At 43.7% G+C, this 24,243-nt stretch overlaps 1 protein-coding gene and 1 long non-coding RNA gene across 28 annotated transcripts in view; one reads left to right on the top strand and one right to left on the bottom strand.

The window, feature by feature from the left end:
- SUGCT (succinyl-CoA:glutarate-CoA transferase) overlaps positions 1-24,243 on the top strand; it is a 529,555-nt gene that overhangs the window by 303,682 nt on the left and 201,630 nt on the right. For 7 of the 27 annotated variants that reach the window (XR_015733901.1, XR_015733902.1, XR_015733903.1 and 4 more), the window contains exon 13: positions 13,021-13,091. The exons of the other annotated variants lie outside the window; for them this stretch is intronic. Coding sequence is in view for 4 of the 7 variants with exons in the window: in XM_060686146.2 (XP_060542129.1) it covers positions 13,021-13,091 (71 nt within the window). In the remaining 3 variants the exon portion in view is untranslated. The remainder of the gene's footprint in view (positions 1-13,020; positions 13,092-24,243) is intronic. 27 annotated transcript variants of the gene reach the window in all.
- On the bottom strand, positions 2,247-22,445 carry LOC148114177 (uncharacterized). The gene is made up of 3 exons (XR_015733905.1): positions 14,195-22,445; positions 5,737-6,781; positions 2,247-3,258 (listed from the first exon to the last, which is right to left on the bottom strand). It is a non-coding gene; the product is annotated as an uncharacterized LOC148114177 (long non-coding RNA).

Here is a 24,243-nt window from a genome sequence, read left to right as displayed (position 1 = left end):
TTACCAATAAAATTCTAAACAAACAATTTAAAATGAGAGTAGGATAAAATACATAGTTATAGGATAAAATTTACTTAATCCGATCATCTGAGCCGCTCTGGCCGCCATTTACAGCTGCTTCGCGGGTGCCACTCTGGCCGGTGCCTCCAGCAAGCGCAGCCGCTTTTGCCATCAATTGCGGCCACTTCTGCAACAGGAGGCCAAGCAGTGTGCCCCATGTGCCTAGCGCCGGCCTTCTGAAGGGTACAGTAGCAGCAGCTATGCACAATTTTTTTTACTCTTATTTCATCCCGATCGTACTGGACCATGTGGGTCAGGACGAAATAAGGCTTAAAAAATTGTGGATAGCTGTTGCTATCCTTCGGAAGGCTGGTGTGAGGCACGAGTCTCCTGCTGCAGAAGTGGCTGTGCCTGAGGAGCGCTTTTGGGAGAAAAGGCAAAGGGGAAGCGATCACTTGCAAACACCCACTCCCACCTCTCAGCCGGGTGACTCGCAGCAGCCCCAGATGCCCAAAGCCCGTGCCCACCTGACTCCCTTTTCCACAGTGCCCGGCTCTTATTGAGGGTGGTGGCAGGTGGGGTGGAGGAGAAGTGAGATGTATGGAGCGAGCCAGGACTCGCTCCTCTTGCCGTCTCTTCTCCCCCTCTCACCAGGGGTGCCAAGTGGGGAGGGGTGGGACTGGGTAGACGCGAGATGTGTCTTACCTGCCTTGTAGCTCCATCGTCTGTCTTGCCGTTGTCTGCAGGCAAACACGTAGTGTTAAAAAAAAAACCTCGCGAGTTCAATCAAACTTCTCGAACTTGCGAGAAGTTTGGTTTTACCCTACAATGTGTTTGCCTGCAGGCAACGGCAACACATGCAACAGAGCTGCAAAGCAGATAAGACATCTGTCTCGTGTTGGTAGGAGGTGAGGAGGGGTGGGGCCACAGCAGCGCAACACAGCAGCAGCCATGAGATGGCTACACTCACCACCTCCTGCACTCCCAAAATAATAAGACCCTCCTGATAATAAGACCAAGCACTTATTAAAATAAGGCCAAGCCCTTATTAAAATAAGACAGGGTCTTATTTTGGGGAAACATGGTAGGATCATATCATCAGCATAGAGCAAGGTGTTACAATTTCTATTTAGGATCATTGGCATGTGCATCATAGGGTCTTTCATTAATTCTGGCAAGTCATTGATACATAAATTAAATAGTAATGGGGCTAAAATGCACCCTTGCCTTACCCCTTTGCTTGTGTGAATCCTGTTAGTCAGGGCTCCATTAACCCCATACTGCAGTTTCAAACGAGTATTTGTATATAGGGCTTTAGTTAGGATTAGTAGTCTATGTTCAATTTTAAGAGCTGTCAGTTTATGTACATCTCTACATACCATATCAAATACAGATGTAAGATCTATAAAGGCTGTGTATAGGGATCTCTTCTTATAGGCATATTTGGCAGCTAGATGGTTCAGAACAAAGCAGTTGTCAATGGTAGATTGGCTTTGTCTAAAGCCTGCTTGTTCTTCTACAAGAATATGATTTTCGTCTGCCCAGATTTCCATTTTGTTCAGAAGGAACCTCGCATATATTTTTGCTACGATATTGATCAGGCTGATAGGACTATAATTACTAGGATCCTTTTTATTTCCTTTTTTGTATATGGGGACCACTATTGCCATTTTTCAGCCGACAGGAATATGGCAGGTATCAATATCAATATGGCATATACATCTTGGCACAAATGATCTGTCTCCAAAAGATGTACTTTCTGTGCAGAATGATTTCCGGAGCTTGGGGTAAGAACTTTGTAGTATAGGTTGTAGGCTTATCTTTTCAGAGGTTTTACCAGTATATAAGGAATAAAAAAGGAAAGGCCAGCATGTAGCGGAGTTTAACATGTGGCTAAAGGAGTGGTGTAAAAGGAAAGGCTTTGGTTTTATTAGTCATGATGTCTGCAGCTGGTCCAATGAAAAACTGTAAAAAAAGATGGTTTGCATCCATCAAAGAAAGGGACTGAGTTACTTGGCATTAATTTCACAGATTTTCTGGATAAACATTGAAACTGTACAGTGGTGACAGAGAATTAATTGATACAGAACATTTCTGTACCCAGCAATCTAAAATTAATAGAGTTATCAGTGCATGTAACATAGATATTTGGGTGGGTAAGACTATCAGCCTTGCTGTCAAGGAAAACCAAGCATTTAATAGTGAGTGCCATACCATGTGTACTAATCAAACAGGTGACAAGAAAGTAGGGGCAGTCAGGCACAACACAGTTTATGTAGACAGTAAACATAGGGTCAATCAAAATGGACTCAAATGTCTATACACCAATGTACAGAGTATGAGGAATAAGGTTCTGAAGGAACTGGCAGACGAGATCTCAGAACCACTGAACTATCTTTCAATTCTTGCTTTATAAGAATGCATAACCCACCAGATGGTCTCCCTTTGGTTTTTGTTTTTTAGATTGGGGAGGCCCATCCCTGAAAGCCTGCCAGTTGTACTGTTTTGTTCACTTCGTTGAACCAGGTTTCTTGAATGGCTATTACATCTAGAGAGAAAGTTCATTAGTCCACTATCAACTATCCCTTTCCCGCCAGTCATGTTCCAGGTCACCATCTGTATGGGATTCCTGGAGGCAAAGTTGTCTGGCTTGGTTGGCTGGCTAGGTGACAGTGGTGAAATTCAGCCAGTTCTATTCAACTTGGGCAAACCGGTAGTGACGGCGACGTAAGCTCCGCCCACCCGCTCGGACGTCATCACATCCCATTTTTGACCCATCTGCGCATGCACAGAAGGCTCTGCGCATGCATGGAGGAGGCACATGCTCACATTTGTGAACAGGTAGTGAAGATAAGTGGATTTCACCCCTGCTGGGTGGTAAGAATGCCGGATGTCAATTTGATGTTGGAGCTGGTTTGATATTAACTATGCTTCCCGTATAGATTATTAGTTATTGTGAGGTTCGGTATTTCTCCTCGTGAGTTGCAAATCTTGTTTTTGTTGCTCCTTTTTATCTTGCTTGCCAGTGTTCTTCTGCTTTTGCTTTAAGATTGACATTTCTTCAGGTGGGCGGGTACTTTGCTTTCCTTCTCCTTGTCTAGTTGTCCTACTGGATGGTTAATTTGGACTTGTACTGTTAAATCCTGTTGGATGTCCTTTTCCTTTTCTTTTTGTTTTGGACTGGTATGCCTTCTCTTTTTATTTATTGGAGATTGAGTGCTTTCAGAAGCCGGATTTGATAGCAATCCCACGGAGGAGCTGCCAGAAGGAAGCAAAACATTCAAGCTTTCTGTTGCACTACTTGCCAACCTCAACATTTGACCAATTATTTCAATCTTCGTTAGTGTCATCTCTTGGTCTCCTGGGCAAAGGGTGGCAAAGTGGCGGACTAGCTCTTCCTCGTCATCCATGAACAGAAGCTTTCCATTGTGTAGGTTTAAATATTCTTTTTTATTGTCCTTATCTTTTTCTAACATTGTTAGTTGAGTGCTTGTTTGTTTGGCTGTTAGTATTTTGGAGTTCCCAAGGTTGATGTCAACCTCCCTCACTTTCTTGGCTCTCTGCCCAGACTTTAACAGGGACTGAATTTGGGTGGTGTGAAATACCTGTCTTGGCCAAATACAGAGTTTCTTTAGTGGGGTCTCAAGCCTGAATAACATTGATGGCAGAACAATCTTCCCAAAGGTTAGCAGTATTCTTTTGCAGCCTTGTCTGTCGGGGAGCCAAGAAATCTCTGTTAGCTCATTGGAATATACTCTACAGTGTAAAAGTTGGGATAGAGAGATCAAAACCATTCTCCTGTTATGTCACCTGCCCGTGTTCAGAGGGGTGTTAGCAACTTGGAGTAAGATCCTATGTCTCTGCAATATCAGCCTCTCTACCGTATCCTCTCTGTCCTGAGCCCTCTCAGTCCACACAGGCTGGCCAAACATCATGAGTGAGCTTTGCTGTTTACATCTTCATCTAAATTATTAATATTTTTTCCCATTAGAAACTTTAGTTCTTTAATCCTTCCATTTGCTTTCAGGAGCTGGTCAAATATGGCAGAGACTGTGCTGTTAGTAGGCAATTCTTGCCTACTAACCAAATCCAAGTCTCCTTTAAAATTGTTCCTAATATTATTCTTGCTTTCCTCCTCCCCCCCCAGCTCCTACTGTACCTGGAACTCCCTCCTCCACAGAGAAGCAATCGTCCTCTTCCCAATCCAGTAAGGGGCTAGGTTTGTTTGGGGGTGGGTGGGTGAGTGTCTGTTCTGGAAAAAGTCTTTTATCTTGGGTTGTCTTGGCGTCTCAGCCATGTTATCTCCGAGAGAGGTTTGCCTGTTACAATTTGTTGCCTGACTATCACAAGTCTATTTAAAAATACTTATACTGAAAAAGTAAAAGGTCCAAACAATCTTATCAGTCCTGGTTCATTGATAAAAGCACAGATAGAAAACATTTCTGCTGCTGTTGCTGCTCTTCTATATTAATCTCTAAAACAACATATAAAAATTAAAAATTTAAAAAAGAAGCAAGTGTGATTAAACCCTGTTAAAAATTAGTTTAAAAGGCCTAAAAATAATTGAAATATTAAAACATTAAAATTACTGTATTTTTCGGAGTATAAGATGCACTTCCCTTCCCCCCCCCCAAATGAGGCTGAAAATTTGGGTGCATCTTATACTCCGAATGTAGCTTTTTTGAAGCTTTTTTCCAGCCCTGAGGTGCTAGCGAGTGAAGCAATCTTCTGTGCTTTGCCTGCTCCCTCCGATGCTCAGCTGTGCTTTAGAAGCTTTGTTCAGCCCTAACGACACACTGCTTTTCTCATTGCTGCTCCCTCTTAGCTGTGCTTTAGAAGCTGTTTTTCAGCCCTAACAAGGTGCTAGTGAGTGAAGCGATCTTCCAAGCTTTGCCTGCTTTTTTCATTGCTTCTCTCTCCAAAGATCAGCTGTGCTTTAAAAGCTGGTTTTTATCCCCAAGTAGAGGATAAAAAGTGTGTGCGCACGCTCAAAACCAGCAAACTAATGTGCTGAAGCTGACCAGACTAAGGACGCTAGCCAGATGAATACCTGGTAGGCAGATTATTTTTCCCTTTTTTCCTCCCCAAAAACTAAGCTGTGTCTCTATACTCCAGTGCATTTTATACTCCAAAAAATACGGTACATAGATTAAGATTTTAAAAAGTAAACTGAACTAAACTGAAACCAGAACCTACATTCCCCTAAACTGGGAATGTCAAACTGGATTTCATTCATCCTCCCTCCCTTTTCCCCCCTCCCTCCTTCTCTCATTCCCTTCTCTTTCCTTCCTTCCTCCCTCCCTCCCTCCCTCCTCCTCATTCCCATCTCCTTCCTTCTTCCCCCTCCCTTCCCTTTCCTGGAGGAGAAGGCAACTTCCCCTCCCCCCAGCTTTTAAATGTGGCCTTTATTAAGAGCCAAGAATGCCTGCTCGGATACCTGCTGTTTGTTTTTTCTCAAAATAAAAAGAGAAATCCCTGGCCCAGGGTCAGCATCGTAACTTTTTAAGCTTTTCAAAAGCCATTCTTTTAATTTTGGGGTCTCGCTTTTTGGGACAACCTCACCCCTCCTCCCCACCTCTCCTTTGCGTCCAAGAAAAAAAGAAATTGGAGGAAGGGAGAAGTGGGGGAGAAAAAGAAGCCACAGAGAGAGAGAGAGAGAGAGAGAGAGAGAGAGAGAGAGAGAGAGAGAGAGAGAGAGAGAGGAGATGAATACAAAGTCAGAGACAGGACTCTTACAAGCTGAAGTCACTGCCTCCTCCACTCCCACCGCCTTTTCTTCTGAAGGAAAAAATCCCCGCAGTTCAGAAATGACACTCCCAGAGCTGGACAGCGGTGCCGCGAAGCAAGGAAAAAGAGGAAGAAAAACCTCACGACTTTAAAAACCCAGGGAGAAAACTCCCACCCCCAGCCTCCTCCTCTCCCATGTGGCTGCTTCTGAACTAAAGGAGGCGAGGTTTGGAGCTAAAGGAGGTGATTAATCGAAACCAGAGCTGGAGAGATCAACTGCCAGCTGGAGCGATGTCAGGCTCGGGGATTTAGCTTTCGGCTCCCCCTTTTTTTCCCTTCTTTTTCAACGAACGGCAGAAACTGCACTTGATTTACAGGCTCTGAGGTTTACTTTCCTTTTCTGCCTTTACCCACTTCCCAGCCAAGGAATGCTGCTTCTTTTGCTGCCTCCTCACAAAAAAATCCGTCTCTTTCTTTTTCCTTCCTTCCTTCCTTCCTTCCTTCCTTCCTTCCTTCCTTCCTTCCTTCCTTCCTTCCTTCCTTCTTACCCTGCCTGCCTCCTTCTCATTCCCATCTTGTTCCGGAGAGTTTGGCAGAGCTGCCAGTGGCTGTGCTTACCGTGACTATGGCTTTCCCATATGGGGCAGGGCAGGGGTGGTCCCAGTGAAAGGGAAGCTGTACAGGCTGCAAGGCCAGGCCATCGGGCAGGCCATGGAGGCACTGGTGGTGGGCAGGATGCTGATCTATAACTGGATGGTGGCAATCCAGTCTGGAACGCCGTGTATGCGTGGGGGCAGGGTCCGTACTGGGGGGCATATGCAGGGGGCCACACATGCATGCGCAGGGGGTGGGGTATGTGTGGGAGGGCCATGCACACATGCACGGGGGACATGTGGTGGGCATGAATGCATGTATGGGGCACATGCACAGGGGCTGTATGCACATTGCATTTTGGGGGTTTGGGCGCACCTGGACACATTCGGGCATGCACGCCCACGCTTTCAGCATTCGGTCTGGAAAAGATTAGCCATCTCTGGTATAGAATGTCTTGTCTCTGGATAGGAGATTTAGAGAACATTCTCTGTATTATTTCCACCTCTGTGTTTTTTTGTTAATATATTTTCAACAATTGGTCTGCAACATTTTCCCTTTCCCCTTCCACAGCAGAATTCAATATTTTCCAGAGCGCTGCGGCTCCACTCCATATACAGGATTTTCTCCTCTTCTCTGATAGCAACTGAGAGAAATGTAATAATTTTTTTTAAAACACCGCCCCTGTGCTCTAGCCACGCCCCGCTCTAACACCCCAGTCTTTCTCTCAGTTGCTGACAGACTGAGGTGTTTTTTTGGTGCCCTGTGCTCTTTAGCTTAATTTTCTGTGTGTAGGAGTTTTCTTTATTTTTGATTAGTGACTTTTTGTCGGATTGATACCTGCGCTGTGGCGTTCTGCCGTTCACCAGCTGGGTCGCCGGCAACGTGCCTGCTGTGGTCGTGCCGTGCTTCTGCGCTTCTGCGCTCCCAGGCCCGGATTCCAACCCCTCGGGGTGGATCCGGTGGATTCGTGCCGCCGGGGGAATCGGGCGCCGGCTTTGTCTCCCGTGCTCGCCTCGCCCTTCCTGGTTTCTCCACGGCGCGCTCTGCAAAGGAAGGCGGCATTGGAGCCTCGCACGGGCTCGTGCAGGTCCGTTTTGGTATAGGCAGGCGTGCGGCGGCTGTCCCGTCAGGGCTCTGCAGGTGGCGCCGTCACTTAGACACTTGGAGCAGCGATTTCAAGACCTTTCGATTAACTGTGGCTTGCCTGCTCGCGGTCAGGCTGTGTGGCTGGCTTGGCTCGCAGACCTGTTTCCGTCACCCTGGGCCTCGAGGACTGGTGTGTGAGTACTGTGGGCGCCATTTTGTGTCACCTCCTTTGGTGCCTGCCATTTTGTATGGCCCGGGTGAGCTTGTTTTTTTCCGTTGGCTCTCTGCGAGGCGTGGAGCCACCTTTGTCCCTTTCTCCGCTTGTGGGTGGTCCCTTTTCTGGGCCCCTGAGAGGATTGTGGGGGTTTCAGAGGTTGCGCGGGCCTTTTGCCCTGCCCCTCCCCCCGTATTGGCAAGTTGCTGCGCCACAGGGACGGTATTGCCTGGCATCTCATGGTGGCTGTTTGAAGAAGCCTAGTTTCCACGCTCTCCTCTATAGGCTGGCCTTGTGTGGGGTGCTCTACCTGCCTCCTAATAATAATAATAATAATAATAATAATAATAATAATAATAATAATAATAATAATAATAATACATAATACATAATACATAATACATAATACATAATTAATAATAATATACGCTCAGCCGCCCCTTGTGCCATGGCAGACTCCTCGTTTTCATCGGACATGGAGCAGGAGGCCAGTCCTGCCAGATCCGTTTCTTCGCACAAGAAACAATCCAGCAGAAAGTTGGCCTCCGGCAGCCGTAAGGCCCACCATTCCAGGGCGTCAGCTTCAGCCGACAAAGATGCGCTCTGCAGGCACAAGGCCTTGGAGCATCAATTTGAAAAAGCAAAGATAGCAGCAACAGCACCTGCCAACCAGTCTGTGGCGGCCTGTTCACAGGCGTCTCACCCTTCGGAGCAGGGCATGACTGTGCCATGTTCCTCCGCTCTGCTGGCATTATCCAGAGGGTTTTCGCAATCTCTCCCAGATGTTTCAGCAGTTGGAGTAGGCACCTTTCAGCGGTCCCGTCACCAACAGCCTACCGCCACCTTCACTCCCACTGCGGCGGCCTTGCGAGCTGCGCCACAGCAGGCCATGGGCTCTCAATTTGATTTCCAGACCATCATTTCCACTGCGTTGGCCTCCATCATGGCGGCGGGTGCTCATTCTGTGGCCCAATACCAACCCCCGGAGGCCACTCGTGAGGCCCCCACTACTTCGGCCCCACGCTGTTCGCGTTCGCCTCTACGCCACGAACCTGTTTCTTCTGAGGAGTCTGGGGGTGAGGAGGACTATCCCGAGGACCTAGAATTCTCGGAAGACGAGGGGCTTTTACCTGCCTTCAAGGGACTGTTTCGGCCAGCCTTATTCAAGTCCCTACTCCACAAGGTGCGCCTAACGACTAATTTGGGCTCTGTGTGTGCTCAACCTCCAACATTTCAGCCTCAGGTGGGTCCGCATGATGCCCTATTTAAGCAGGCCAAACATGAAAAGGACTCTATACCGTGTCCCCAGCTGTTCACGGACGTGTTGCAGGCTCTGTGGAGCCAGCCAGGGTCCTCTACTGTGCCCACCAATTTGGACAAAAAGCTGTTTTGCGCGGCTCCAGAGTTGGAGGCTTTGCTGGAGTTGCCTTCAGTGGACGCTCCCGTGGCCGGGCTCTCTTCCCAGTCGATGCTTTATGCCGAGCCTCTGGACTGTCTGAAATTGGAAGATAGGCGCACAGAATTGGCCTTTCGCAAAGCTCATCAAGCCGTGTCTTGGGCCATTAAGACTGGAACTGTCACATCCTTTTTAAATCGGGCCTTCTTGATTTGGCTCCGGCAGTTGCAGGAGCGTCTGCCACCGGAGGAAACACATTTACACCATGACATGAACAAAATTATTGCTGCTACAGAGTACTTGGCGGACGCGTCTCTGAGTTCTGTGAAGTTTGCTTCGCGGGCCCTCGCTGCGACCGTCACTTCCCACCGACTCTTCTGGTTGCGCCCCTGGAAGGTCGACTTCAAGACTAAATGGAAGTTGGTGGCGGCGCCGTATAAGGTCCCGACCTTGTTTGGAGCAGCTCTAGATCCTGTACTTATAGAGGACAAAGATAAGCAGAAGGTCCTTCCATCGACCTCCCGAAGACAGGACAGGCGTTTCATACCTTATTCACAACGCCAGTCCTTTCGCCCCATTCCGGGTCAGGTGCTTCTTCGAACTTTCGCCAGTCGTTCCACTCGGCCGACCGATTCTCAGACAGGCAGAGCTTCCGAGACAGAGGCCGCCCTCAAGCCTCTTCAAAGCGTCCCTTTCGCAGCTCAGGCTCCAAGTCCTTCCGATGGGGCAAATGACTCGCTGGCTCCAGGCCCCATCAGCGGTTGTCTCGGGAGCTTTTACCGTCAGTGGGAACTGTCGGCTCAGGTCCGTTGGGTGCAGCGGACAGTGGCCGAGGGTCTGTCTATAGAGTTTGTGGACAGCCTCCGACCCGTTTCATCAGTGCCCCGTACCGATTTCCTCCGAGCGTCATCAGTTGATGTTAGTGGAGATCGATCATCTGCTGGAGATCAGGGCGATAGAGCCGGTCCCTCAGGACCAGTTGGGGAAGGGGTTTTACTCTGTCCTGTTCTTGGTTCCAAAGAGCTCCGGAGGTGTCAGAGGGATTCTCAATTTGAAGTAGTTGAATCGGGCTACCGTCGGTACGCTACCGTCACCTCAAAATACACTCGCTCTGTTCAATTCTTGCATTGATACGCCAGGGGGACCTTTTGCAGTCGGTGGACTTGCGCGAGGCTTATCTTCATGTGCCCGTTCACCTTTCGCATCGTCAATTTCTGCGCTTCGAGTTTGGGGGCTGCACTTCCAATATTGTGCCATGCCCTTTGGGCTCTCCTCGGCGCCCAGAACTTTTACCAAACTGGTCGCAGTGGTGGCGGCGTCCCTCACGCTGGTGCCGGTGAGGACACTGTGCTATTTGGACGATGTCCTGGTTCTGTCTTCCTCTCAACACCGGGCAGTTCAGGACATGGATCTGTTTTACAGGTCTTCCGGGTCCACGGGTTCACCATAAACTTGGAAAAGAGCCATATCACACCGTCACGTCCATTTTGCACCTGGGAGCTCGAATAGACTCGGTGAAAGGACAGGTGTTTCTGTCCCCGGAAAGGGTGAGGGACTTTCTACCCTACTCAATTGGGTCCTGAAGCAGAGAGCTGTTCCGTTGTTGACTCTTTCCCAACTGCTCAGGAAGTTTGTTTCCTGTTACCAGATCATACCGTGGGCCTGCCGACATTCTCGCCCCTTTCAGTGGCTTCTTCTTCCCTACCAATGGGAGGGGTGTGCCAGCTCGTCCAGGAAGATCCCAGTGCCACCGCAGGTCCGTCTGTCCCTGCGCTGGTGGATGTCGTCGGCTGTCTGTTGGGGCTGCCACTTTCTTGTTCTGGACTGGATAATGATTACCACTGACGCAAGCCTTCACAGCTGGGGGGCCCATCTTTCGTCTCAGATCGCTCAGGGCATCTAGACTCCAGACGAGCGCGCCCTGAGCATCAATCTGCTCGAACTGCGGGCAATCCGGTTGGCCCTTCTTCACTTCCAATCGTCGATTCAGGGGCGTCATGTTTTGGTCCTCACGGACAATACGTCAGCAAAAGCTCATGTGAATTGGGAAGGGGGGACCAAATCACGTGCTCTAATGCTCGAGTCTGAGAGACTTTTCCAGTGCGCGGAGAGGCATCTCCTGTCGATCCGGGCGGACCATATCTCCGGGGAGGACAACACACGGGCGGACTGGCTCAGCAGGGAGGTCATTGACCAGGCCGAGTGGCAACTTCATCCTTGTCTATTTCGGGAGCTTTGCCTCCGCTTCGGGGATCCTGTCGTCGATCTCTTCGCCACGCCCGCCAACGCTCATCTTCCACGTTTCATCTCCTGGTATCCGACTCCATTGGCGGAGGCCTCGGACGCCTTGAGGTGTTGCTGGCCGGCCGAACTGTTGTATGCCTTCCCTCCGATCACATTGCTTCCACAAGTAATCAGGAAGATCATCACGGAGAAAGCGAGGGTTTTACTGGTGGCACCTCACTGGCCACGCCGGCCTTGGTTTCCAGATCTCGTGGAACTTTCTATATCCAGCTTGTGGGTGATTCTGCCCCATCGGATCGCCCTCTGCCAAGGAGCCATCTGCCATCCAGACCCGCAGTGGCTCCACTTGGCCGTATGGTCCTTGAACGGGTCATACTGCAGAAGGGACAGTTGCCTGACTCGGTAATTGGGACCATTCAGGCGGCTCGTCGTCCCTCAATGACAAGGATTTATGAGGCCTCTTGGAGGGCTTTTTGTCAATGGTCAGCCACCCACCATGTGGACCTGACGACGGCGTCGATTCAGGACTCTTCAGGATTCAGGATTCTTGGGTTCCTGCAGTCTGGCTTGGACAGAGTGTTGGCCCCTGCCACTCTTCGACGTCAGGTGGTGGCCCTTTCCATGGTCCTTTCCTTTCCACCTTATCAGTCTTTGGCTCACCACCCTTGGGTCTGGGGGTTCCTCCATGGGGCCACGAACTTACGTCCGGCCGTCGTTCATCGTTACCCAACGTGGGATTTGCCCTTGGTGTTACAGGCGCTCACTGTTGCTCCGTTTGAGCCTTTGGGTTCTATTTCTCTTAAGTTTTTGTCGTTTAAGGTGGCATTTTTGTTGGCGATCACGTCGGCCCAGAGAATTTTCGAACTCGGGGCGTTGTCAGTTAGGAAGGACCTGTGCATCTTTCATCCTAACACTATGGTTCTCCGTCTGGACCCGGCATTCACGCCCAAAGTTAATTCGTTGTTTCACTGTTCGCAGGAGATTATTCTCCCAGACTTCTGCCCTTCTCCGCGTCACGAACGTGAGGTCCTCTGGCATACCCTGGACATTCGCAGGGCTCTGCGACGCTATGTTCGACGAACAGAGTCGTTCCGGAAGACTGAAGCCTTGCTGGTGTCATTTCACTCAGCATCTATGAGGCAGAGGATCTCGTTGGCTACCATTGGCTGGTGGATCAAGGCCTGTATCGCAACAGCTTATGAGCACCAGGTGCGACCTGTTCCATCTAGAATATTGCCTCATTCGACGAGGAGTGCAGCCACTTCGGCAGCCTGGGCGACGCAAGCCTCTGTGTTGGACATTTGCCGGGCTGCCACCTGGACTTCATTGTCACCCTTTATTACACATTATAAAATTGACTCCTATGCGTCTGCCGATGCAGCGTTCGGGAGGAGGGTGTTGCAAAGTGTTATTTCTGGGCAGGGGGGAGCAGTCAGCCGCCTGGCCCTGTTGTTTGACCTTGGGTATATTCCGTATATGGAGTGGAGCCGTAGCGCTCTGGAAAATGGACATTGCCTTACCTGAATGTCCCTTTTTGGGGTGCTACGGCTCCACTCCATTCCCCCCCCCTTATTCTTGTAGTTGGGCTGCCTGCTCTGGGGGAAGTTCGTTTTGGGCTTGTTTACTGTTGGTTTTGGTTGTTTTGAATAAAGTTTGTTTTCTTTTCTGTGCTGCACCTTCGTTCAAGACTGGGTGTTAGAGCGGGGCATGGCTAGAGCACAGGGCGGTGTTTTAAAAAAAATTGTTACATTTCTCTCAGTTGCTGTCAGAGAAGAGGAGAAAATCCTGTATATGGAGTGGAGCCGTAGCGCCCCGAAAAGGGATGTTCAGGTAAGGCAACGTCCATTTTCCTTTTCCTTTCTCCTTTGAACTATATAACTATGATAATTCTCATGAGAGGAAACACAGTACACTAGCATTACAAATACTTTTTTTTTAACACTGGAAAATCCAGAATCCCAGCGGAGAAGTTTCAGCTGTGTTCCTTTCTAAGAGTGTGATACATATCTGATCATCATCACTTCTATTATTGTACAAACTAAAGAAAGAAATGGTCAAAGTTTCTGTGTGACCTCTTTGACAACTTCCAGGGCTAGACGCCAGTTTGGCAGGCTAAACATTCTCTGTTTTACAATATTTTTAGAAGATTTTTTAAAATAATATATTATGTTGATTATACTGAGTTTAATTCACTTTAGATTATATTTGTTAACACTGACTGATTTGATGAAGACAATTAAAATGTTTGGCTGCCATACCTGTGTCTAGGAGGAATGATCTGAATGAAGCACCAATTTGTTTTGATAGAATATTATTTTGTTTTTTCCCCTGATACCTAAAAAATATTTTATATAAAAATGACAGATTCTGAAAATTCTACAGTCTGATGTATGTAGAATTATGATTTACTTAGTATCCATGTGAGGAGAAAAATATTGTGTCAGCTAGCAACAAACTTGTCATTTAAACCAATAGTGCCATATAAAGAGAATATAAAATCATATGTAATAATATATATTTTCCTTAATATTTTTAAATTTTGTAGAATACCTTTACATGTATAAAAACCTCATTGGATGAAAGTATTCTGCTGTTTAAAATTTAAGAGAAATTATATTCTTCAGTTAAACAGAACAGTACAGAATAGAGAACACTCCCTACTCGTTGTTTTAGGGAATTTTAATAATGCTAATCTAAGTCAGGAACTGCCAAGATATACTAAGCATGTCAACTGTCTCATTAGAGGAAAAAAATATTTTAAACCACCGCTACTGCATATTAAAGGATGCTTATCGCTTCTAGAAAGAGCAGCTGTAGGCTCTCTGATCACTGTATAATTCATCTTATACCCGTTTATAGACAGAAACTTAAAACTATAAAACCTGTGGTTAAAACAGTGAAGTCTTGGACCTAGGAGGCAAAGTTAAAATTACCTGTTTGCTTTGATTTCATAGACTGGAGTGTTTTTGAAGCTGCATCACAGGACTTGGATGAACTCACTGATACTGTGACATCATACATTAGTTTTTGTGAGGACATGTGTATAATGACCCAAAGCATACACATTTACAGTAATAACAAATCTTGATTAACATTTATGCTCAAACAGTTGTGTCTGTTTGAAACTTACAATATGTTCTGCCCCAGCTACGGATCCCAAGGAAGGTAGCACACACAAAACTCCGAACAACTCGGTTTACTACAAACATAGTCTTTTGCAAATGCAGGCTGTTAATAAAATGTCTTTAATAACCTGCCAGAAATTCCACAGATTAGATAAAGTCTTAGATAAAGAGTTGGCAATTAGCCCAGAAGCAAGGTTTGCAAAAAAAATCCATATTCAATGACCAGCGAGCGAACATGCGTTGTTTCCTGCAACGTTTACAAACTATGTGCAAACTTAAATAGGCTAAGGGAGTGGCCAATTAGCCCCAAGCCTTATTCTTATACTCCTCCTGAGTAACCACTCCTGCTTTTTGGTAGCTCATGGTGTGCTCATGCATTGAGAAGAGGCTCCTCCACTTCATCCTCTTCACTTGAAGGAGCCTCTGGAGGTTCTGAAGGCCCTGGCTGAATCTCTGCCTCTGACATCACATCTTCTTCAGCCTCCTCGCTGTCCGACTCGAGCACCGGCTGCACAGGCTGCTGGCGTGACACCAAACCAGCCTCCTCGTCGTTGGGATCAGCAACAATTCATGCAGGCTGCTGGCGGGCCACAACACAAAAATGGAGATGGAATGCTGTACAGTCAGGCCAGGAATATATTAATAAATGAGATCAGAGCAGCAAAAAAATAACTTGAAAACAATATTGAGTGATTATGAGCAGCTAGGCCAGAAAGTCAAGGACTTAGGTGCACAAGTAGTTTTTTCATCTGTACTGCCAACGAAAGGACAACATTCGGTAAGAGAACAAAGAATTCTAGAAGTATTGGCTAAAGGGTTGGTGTTGCCGAAAAACCTTCGGATTCCTGGACCATGGTCTGTACTATTTCCATGATGGGCTTTTGGCAAGGGTTGGGCTGGACCTCACAAAGACTGGGAAGAATGTTTTCAGGAAACGACTTGCTCAACTTATCAGGAGGGCTTTAAACTAAATTTGAGGGGGGACGGATCTTTAGGATCTCCAAGACCTAATTCCAAGCAAAAACCCCTAGAAAGCAAGTTAAATAATGAAGTAAGGAGGGATGGGAAGGAAGACAAACTCAAGCACCAAATAGGAGACAAAGGAAGCATATTCAGAGACAGACATAAAGATCTCAAGTGCCTATATACAAATGCACAAAGTCTGGGGAACAAACAGGGTAAACTTGAACTATTAGTACATGAAGGTATTTTTGATATAGTTGGAATAACAGAAACTTGGTGGGATGTAACCATGACTGGAACATACTGATAGAAGGATACAAACTCTTCAAAAAAACCAGACCCCATAAAAGAGGAAGTAGAGTTGCATTGTATGTAAAGGACCACTATATTGCTACAGAAATGCATGAAAACAAAGATGAAAACCTCCTAGAATTCATATGGGTCAATATAAAAGAAAAAAAGAATGACATGGCCATAGGTGTATAGGCCACCCAATCAAGCAGAAAAAATAGATGTCTTTTTTGCTAACCAACTAACAAATATATGTAGGAAACACACTACAATAGTAATGGGGAACTTCAATTACCCTGACATCAATTGGAAGATTAATTCTGCACCAAGTGAGAAATCAAATAAGTTCCTAACCAACCTAGCTGACAAAAGGTAGAGGAGGAAACTAGAGGGACATCCATACTGGACTTAATTCTTACAAACAGAGAAGAAGTGATAGGTGGAGTTGAAACTGCAGGAACCTTAAAAGTGACCATGTCATACCAAGTCAGGAAAGCAAAGGCTCAAAATGAACAAAGACTTGCAACAAAAGTCAAAGATAATAAAAACAGTTTCTTTCAACATATAAATAACAAGAAAAAAATCAAGGAAACAGCCAGTCCACCAAAGAGAAAAGATGGAAAGGAAGTAACAGGCAACAGAGAGAAAGCAGAGCTGCTAACTTGTTCTTTGCATCGATCCTCACGCAAAAAGAAACTATAGCCCAACCTACCAAAAACATAACTGTAAAACATAGACTAGAAACAAAAGTTAAAATAAGCAAAAAAATAATAAGAGAATACCTGTCTGATCTTGATGAATACAAATCACCAGGGCCTGACGTATTACATCCCAGAGTTTTAAAAGAGCGGCCGGTGTCATCTCAGAACCACTGTATCACATCTTTCAAAAATCCTGGAGCACCAGGGAACTACCAGAGGACTGGAAAAGAGCTAATGTAGTTCCCATCTTCAAAAAATGAAAAAAACAAAAAACAACAACAACAACAACAACAACAAACCAGACCCAGGAAACTACAGACCAAGATACTGGAAAAGATAACTAAAAAACAGTTTTCCCGACATCTAGAAATGAGTAAAGTAATAACTAGTAGCCAGCATAGATTTGTTAAAAACAGATCATGCCAATCTTATTTCATTCTTCAACATAGTGACTAAACTAGTACACCAGTGAAATACTGTGGACATAATATACTTAGACTTCAGCAAGGTATTTGACAAAGTAGACCACAACCTACTTCTTGGTAAGCTAGAAAAAAGTGGGATAGATAGCATCACCACCAAATGGATTCGTAACTGACTGACAAACTGTACTCAACAAGTAGTCCTTAATGGGTCTACTTCTACATGGAGGGAAGTAAGCAGTGGGGTACACAAGGTTTCTTTTTAGGCCCAGTACTCTTCAATATCTTCATAAATGACTTAGAAGGGAAACTTACCAAATTTGCAAATGATATTAAGCTTGCAGAAATAGCTAACACCCTAGAACCATGATGGCGAACCTATGGAATGCGTGCCCAAAATGGCACTTAGAGCCATGTTGTCTGGCATGCGTGACATCACCCGTTCCTTTTCCAGATTTCTGGCTCTTATGCGCATATGACGATCAACTGGCCTTTGTGCATGCAGCAGTGCTGGAAGCCGGAAGAGCTGGTCTTCTGTTTTCTGACATGAGCAAGAGCAATGGCCAGCTGATTGATGCATGCGCATGCATGGCAGTAACCAGAAGACATGCTGGTCGGCATGCATGTGCCTGCCGGAAACCAGAAATACATTTTCCGGTGCACGCATACCCCTTGGGCCACTCCGCTTCCTGATTGCAGCCCCGACAAGTGCGTGCACAAAGTGCTCCCTTTTTGGCACTTGGTGCTGCGTGCTCATGTGATCCCTTTTTGGCACTCGGTGCCAAAAAGGTTCGCCATCACTGCCCTAGAAGATAGGCTCAAGATTGAGATGGATCTTGACAGACTTGAACATTGGGTCCTATCTAACAAAATGAAATTCAGTGTTGTGGCTCCGTCCTCCGAGCCTATCTTATCGGAGGAAGAAGGCTCCGAACATGAAGGAGAGGAGATGGCCAGGCCTCCCTCTCCAGGACCCTCCTCTCTGGCAATGCCTCAGGTGTCTCCCGAAGGAGAAGAGATTGGCCAGAGGCCAGGTGTTTCCGAGCCGTTGGATAGTGACGAAGAAACATTGTGGTTGGACCCATGCCAGCGTCGGAGAGACAAGCAGGCGCAGCAGAAAAGGAGGCGTGCCAGAGATTAAGCTGAGTCGCTGGACCACACCCCACAGGCTATAAAAGGGAGTGTGGTGGCCATTCGGACTCTGTGACGGAGAAAGCTAATCTCTGGCGAGGGACTTTGCACCTTCGGACACAACACCTATTTGCTGTGGATTTAATTACAAACTGGACTATTCAAACTGTGTGTATTTTTGTCTGTTATCGGAGTAAAAGTTCTTGGCAGGCAGCCACGGAGTTGCTGCCAAGTTCCTTATCACTGACGTTGAGTGTTTGAAGAGTTTATTTAACCCTCGGCTGGCTGGGTATGTGCGTGGTACGGGGACAGAACATTCAGGAACTGGGCATGGTAGTCTAGTGAAGAGAAGGACCAGGGGAGACATGATAGCAGTGTTGTTGTTGTTGTTGTTGTTGTTGTTTTGTATGTACACTGAGAGTTTATGAACCACTGATAAACTCCTTGTGTGTCTAATTACACTTGGCCAAATAAAGTATTCTATTCTTTTACCATATTTTTTGGAGTATAAGACGCTCCAGAGTATAAGATGCACATTAGTTTTTGGGGAGGAAAACAAGAAAAAAAAATCTGCCTCTGCCTACCAGTATCCATCAGTATTCATCTGGCTAGCGTCCTTGCAACAAATAGCAAACAGCCTGGTTAGCTTCAGCATGTTATTACAACCTGATTTAGCACAAACAGCTGATTGGTGGTTAAATCGGCCTCCCAGAATACCATCAATCAGCTGTTCCAGGCTGTGGGGATCACCAGAGCTCATCGCCGCCTGGAACCGTCCGAAAATGCGATGCATGGAGGCCAAAAATGGTGTGTGTAGAGGCTGAAAAAGTGATGCATGGAGGCTGAAAACACGAGGCATCAGTGGCGATGTGCTGTGATGATCCCTGCAGCTTGAATGGGTCTAAAACAGAGCATGCAGAGGCCGAAAATGCAACGCACGGAGGCAAAAATGACCAAAGGGTAGGGGCCGGCGGGTGGGTGGGGCTTCGGCAACATTCAGTGTATAAGATGCACTGCAATTTTCATCTACTTTTAGTGGGGGGGGGGCTCACCCTATTACGCGGCACTAGGGATTTCAACTGCTGAACTGCCGACCTTTCAATTGACAAGTTCAGTGTCTTAGCCACCTAGCCACCGCATCCCTCCTCTACTTTTACCATGGCTCAAAAAAAATATTCCAAGTGCAGATATACTGTTTAGTATTTCTAATACGAGGTTGGACATGGATATATTCTGTTCTTAATTACCCTCCTTAATTTAAATAAATTTAAAAAAAAATTTGTACACAGTGAATAAAGCTGAAACTTCTAAATCTTGAAACAAGTGACATAAAAATTAAGACCATTATCAAGTGCATTCCAGGTGCATTCCATACCCAAAAGAGAAATGAACTGCAAGAAGTCCTTTACTGTTTAAGGCAGAATAATTTTTTTAAAAAAATCCTATTTTTCATATAGAGAGCTGGATTGCTAGAGTTTCAGTAGCTAAGCTTTGTAAGTAGGTTTTTTACTGTCTACTCTATAATAAAAATAATTTCTATACCATAACCTTATTGTTGATAGTTGTACCATTAATTCTGAGAAGTGATAGAGTTTCTAAGAAAAGGTGAATCCTTGGATAAAAATGTGACATACTTACAGTTTTTTGCTTAGTAATCTAGTAATACTATGTTACTTTTACCTTTTTAATTTTCAAGCAACACAAGCCTGCAAAAACAAATGTATCTCGCTAAGTATCTCCTGTGATTTTTGGCTACTGTGGTCATTTAAAAGGTTTGGTTAGATACGCTAAAAACTGATGTATTCATCTCAAAACAAGTGAATTAAGCCCCTGCCTTTACCTGTCTTGATAAACTGGAGGAAAATAATCTTCTAAAATTGGTATGACAAACACTTGGGAGCCAGTTAAACCCTTATTGAATGCTGGGATCCCACAATAGAGGAAACGTAAATTGGGAAATAGAAGATACGGAAGTATAGTGCAGTGACCCAGATTATTTGGTAGAACAAGTACAGTAGGTCCAGCTAATTTTTTTTTTTACTCTGGAAAACCATGTACTGTAGAGACACTTCTACTGAAAAGAACAGTATGTAAGCTTTTCTGCTAGTAACCAATGATCTTATCTTTTATCATACAATAACTGATCTACTAGATTATGCTTGGTTCTGATGCTGTTCAGTCTTTGCTTCTTATATTTTACCGTCTATGAATTTAATTGTAAAACAAAGTTCTACAGTGGAAAGGTTAGATAACAGTCACAATTTGGGGAAAATTTTCCTGTAAGTATTTGAATTTGGCAAGAAATACTCTTCTTCTCCTAAAGTCAGATGATAAAAATTATAGGTAGATGAACGAGAATTCTTCAATTATTACATGAGGATTTCAGGTTTTCAGTAGCATAGTAATCTCTTTCCAAACTTTCATGTGGACCTGTATTTAGTGATATAACTGCTCTCATGTTTAAAAGGCAAACTTAGAAGAGATTCTCTTGATATAGATGGAAAATATGATGCAGTATAGTAGAACAAGAAGCAGCTATCTTCAGACATATGTAAAATAATATATTTCCCTGCAAGGACTGCATTGCTATATAACTTCTTAATTTTAAGTGACGTTGTTTGTAGTTACAGCAGCCTAGCCAATGGTAAATGTTCTATTACACAAATTCTTTCAACAAACCATTTGCTGCTAATAAATAAGATTTCAGTTTATTGCTTTATTGATTAGTAAAATGACCATATCAAATGAGAGAAGAAATAAAGGGATTGTTTCATTGTTATTCCAAGAGACACATTAAGCCCTTCAGATTTGGAGAACTAACCTCTGGTGTATTGCAGTAAAACATGACCAAGATACAACATAAATTGATCCTAAAATAATACCAAGCTTTGTTGGTTTCAGTACTATTTCCTGCAAGATACTTATAGCTTTTTATTTTTACTTGGAAATATCTTTCATTATTTTGGAATATAATGCAGGTATTGATGGCTAAACGGATTCCAATAGATTTAATAATTCCATAAGTTTCTCATGCCAAATGTTATAAAGTAAATCCTATGAAGCAGTCTGTTAAAATTGCATTAATGAAGCAGTTCCCAATAACTCCGGGAGACTTTTTATCATTTAACATTGCTCCAATAACTGTCAAGTTAAAATAGTTGACTTAAAATTTGTATCTGTTTAAGAATAACTACTTTCCCAGATTTAAAAAATGTACCATGAATTATAACTACTTTTAAGCTTTATTTATTTGAATATTATTGCAGATCTCTGTCTTTTTAGGAATTCCTTCCATTGCAAATAAAGCTTTATGAGCAGTCTATAATTAGGAATGCTCTCGAAACAAAACTTTTTTTCTTCAGGGTTATGCAAATAAGATTATTTTAATGAACACAGAAGATGAACTTTTAAGACTTTTATTCAAAGTAATAAAGACTTAATGTTATTTTTCAGCCAATTCTATTTTCTTTGAAGCAATTATTTATATGCGTGTACTGTACTATAATGATAAGTTGTGTTATATATGGGAACAGTATTGGAAGAATGCTGCTATCTTATATCTTTGACCCTGAGAAGAAAGGAAAAAGTTTCAGACTGTGAAGTATTTTCTGATTTATTATAAGGTACAAATATAGCCATTTTTTTTAAACAAAAGTATTTTTAAAAATTAGTTGCTCTGATCTAGAAAAATCCCATCACTGCATTCATAGTTATTGCATAATATTTGAATATAATATTATCCCTGGAAATAAGGGATGCAGAGAAATCCATAGGTAGTAAATAGAATTGCCCTTTTAAAATATTGGTTTTTAAAATATTTATATTTTAAATTATTTATTACAAAGATTTGTGTGCTCTATCCCAGTTCTATTTTCTAATTAGTTCAGTGTGGTTCTGAAAAACCATTGTCTTATACTGTATTTTTCCTGCTTGACCAGGCAGAGTAGGAAGAAGCACATCTGACAAAAATTGGGATATGCAAACATAGGCAAACTCACAACCCTGACAAGGTTGTGTTCCAGCCATCTCATTTGGACAAAGAAGACAGAACAGAAGGTTTTGGCTCAACTTGTTCTAATTATATTGAAAATACTAAGACTTAAGTACCTAATAAAATATTGATCTTCTGATTATTCCAAATTAACAAAAAGAATATGCATATTTGTTTGTTTATTTAATTTGCCACCCATCTCACTCCAAGGCAACTCTGGGCAGTTTACAATATTTAACTAAAACCATAAATATATTAATAAATGTATAAAATCACATTAAAATTGCTATACAAGTTACAATGAAAGATGGTGAGGGAGCAGAATATACAGGGTTGGGAGATGGAAACTAATATTAGTCAATCAGCTCCAGTGTGGTGTTCCCCTATTCAGCTCCAAGCCAACTGGCAGAACCAAGTCTTCAGTCTCTTGTGGAATGTCATGAGGGTGAGAGCCAATCATACCTCAGAGGGCAAGATGTTCCAAAGAGCTAAAACCACTAACTAAATAAAGCCAATTATGCTTTATTGCAACAAAAATTCTTTATTGCTAAAAAAAAAAAAAAAAATCCAAACACATAATTGCATTTAATCAATTCAGTTTGAAGCAGAAATTTAGCCATTGATTTTAGGATATAGCTAATACCTCTGAAATAGTAAACACATTATAAATGTTTTGATTATCTGCAATATTAAAATGCAAAATAATTAAAAGCTAAGCACTCATTTTTAAACATCTTCAATAATTTATTTCTCCTTATATCTTCTCTGAATAAAGCAATCAGAAACAAATTTTATCAAGAAATGCATTCCAACTCAATGATTCAATGAGAATGATTCAACATTATGTTTGTGTCTCTTTGTCTTTCTATCTGTCTCTCCCTCCCCCCATTACATTAAGAGTTCGGAATTTGATAGTTTTTTGTGATGCTATTTTTTGTTTTACAAGTGGTTGCCATACAGAAGGCAGTAGGCATGCTTTGTCATGGCTGTTAGACCACTTCCAGTACACTTGGAAAGGCTGGGATAATCCATTGGGATCTCGAGATATGCAGAACATTAGACCTCATCATATCACCAAGGCATCTATATTTTTTACAAATTATGTTGCTTGTGAGTGCATATATGCAATCAGTAGTTCTTTATAAACAGAAGTGCCTGTGCGTACATATGGATTCAATATGAGATAGCCTGCCAAACAGCCATGCAAAAACCTCTGAGGAAACCAGCTGCCTCAAATTTCAAGGAAAGACACTATGCTCATGTTAAGGCACTTTGCAAAACTTTTGCACAGCCATACTCTATAGCAGAGGTCTTCAAACTTGTCAGCTTTAAGACTTGTGGACTTCAACTCCCAGAATTCTCCAACCAGCATAGTTTGCATAGCATAGCATAGCTGGCTGGAGAATTCTGGGAGTTGAAGTCCACAAGTCTTAAAACTGCCAAGTTTGAAGACCTCTGCTCTGTAGTAAGTTGCATTGAGTTTATTATTTTGTACTCCCATGTAAGTGTGCATAAGTTGTTGCTGTGCTATTGAGATTTGTTTACTCCATGCAAGTTGGAATAAAAATTAGGGAACAGATCTTGGGGAGATTGTTTTTTTCTTGTTTTAGCAACAAGGAAAAAGAAAAATATTGGATAGCAAGCAAATCTCTGCATGCTTAATGAGGAATAAATCCCATTGAATTAATTAAAAATTAATTTTTATTATGAATTCTTCTATTAGTGAATATGGTAAAGATTTGAATACTAATAAAAATGAAAATGGAACGTGAAAGAAATAGAAATAGCACTTAGATTTATATACCCTTTCACAGTGCTTTACAGTCCTCTAAGTGGTGTACAGAGTCAGCATATTGTCCCCAACAATCTGGTGAGAATTGAACTGCCGAACTGCTGGCAATCAGCAGTCAGCAGAATTAGCCTGCAATACTGTATTCTAACTATATTTAGTGAATAATACGAGTATATAACAGCAAGGCATCAATATTTCCTACCAGTAGAAATGTGGAATAATGCACAATAATTTAATTTCATTTCACTTCCATTTTAATAGTTGGTTTAATTAAAAAGGAGCTGGGGGAAAAGAAAGCTTGAATGATTCCTCCTATGATTTGTGTCCAGTTACATTTCTGTTACCTTACATTTGGTGATGTTCCAGGAACATCTTAATGGCCAGATTTATAATTCACATAATGTATTTTCCTTTTTTTCATCCACCAGAATTTTAGCTTAATATTCTTGACTACTATATACCATCATTCTAGATATTCTCCTAACTAAACTAAACTAAATCATTATTTAATTTAGCTAACTAAACTAAATCAGCTAGCCGTGCCTGACCACACTTTTAAGTGGATC

Source organism: Pantherophis guttatus, chromosome 4 (assembly GCF_059756535.1).
Source record: "Pantherophis guttatus breed Tessera chromosome 4, ASM5975653v1, whole genome shotgun sequence".
NCBI lineage: Eukaryota > Metazoa > Chordata > Lepidosauria > Squamata > Colubridae > Pantherophis > Pantherophis guttatus.
The sequence above is the reverse complement of the archived record's forward strand: the minus strand, read 5'-3'. Positions and strand labels throughout refer to the sequence as shown.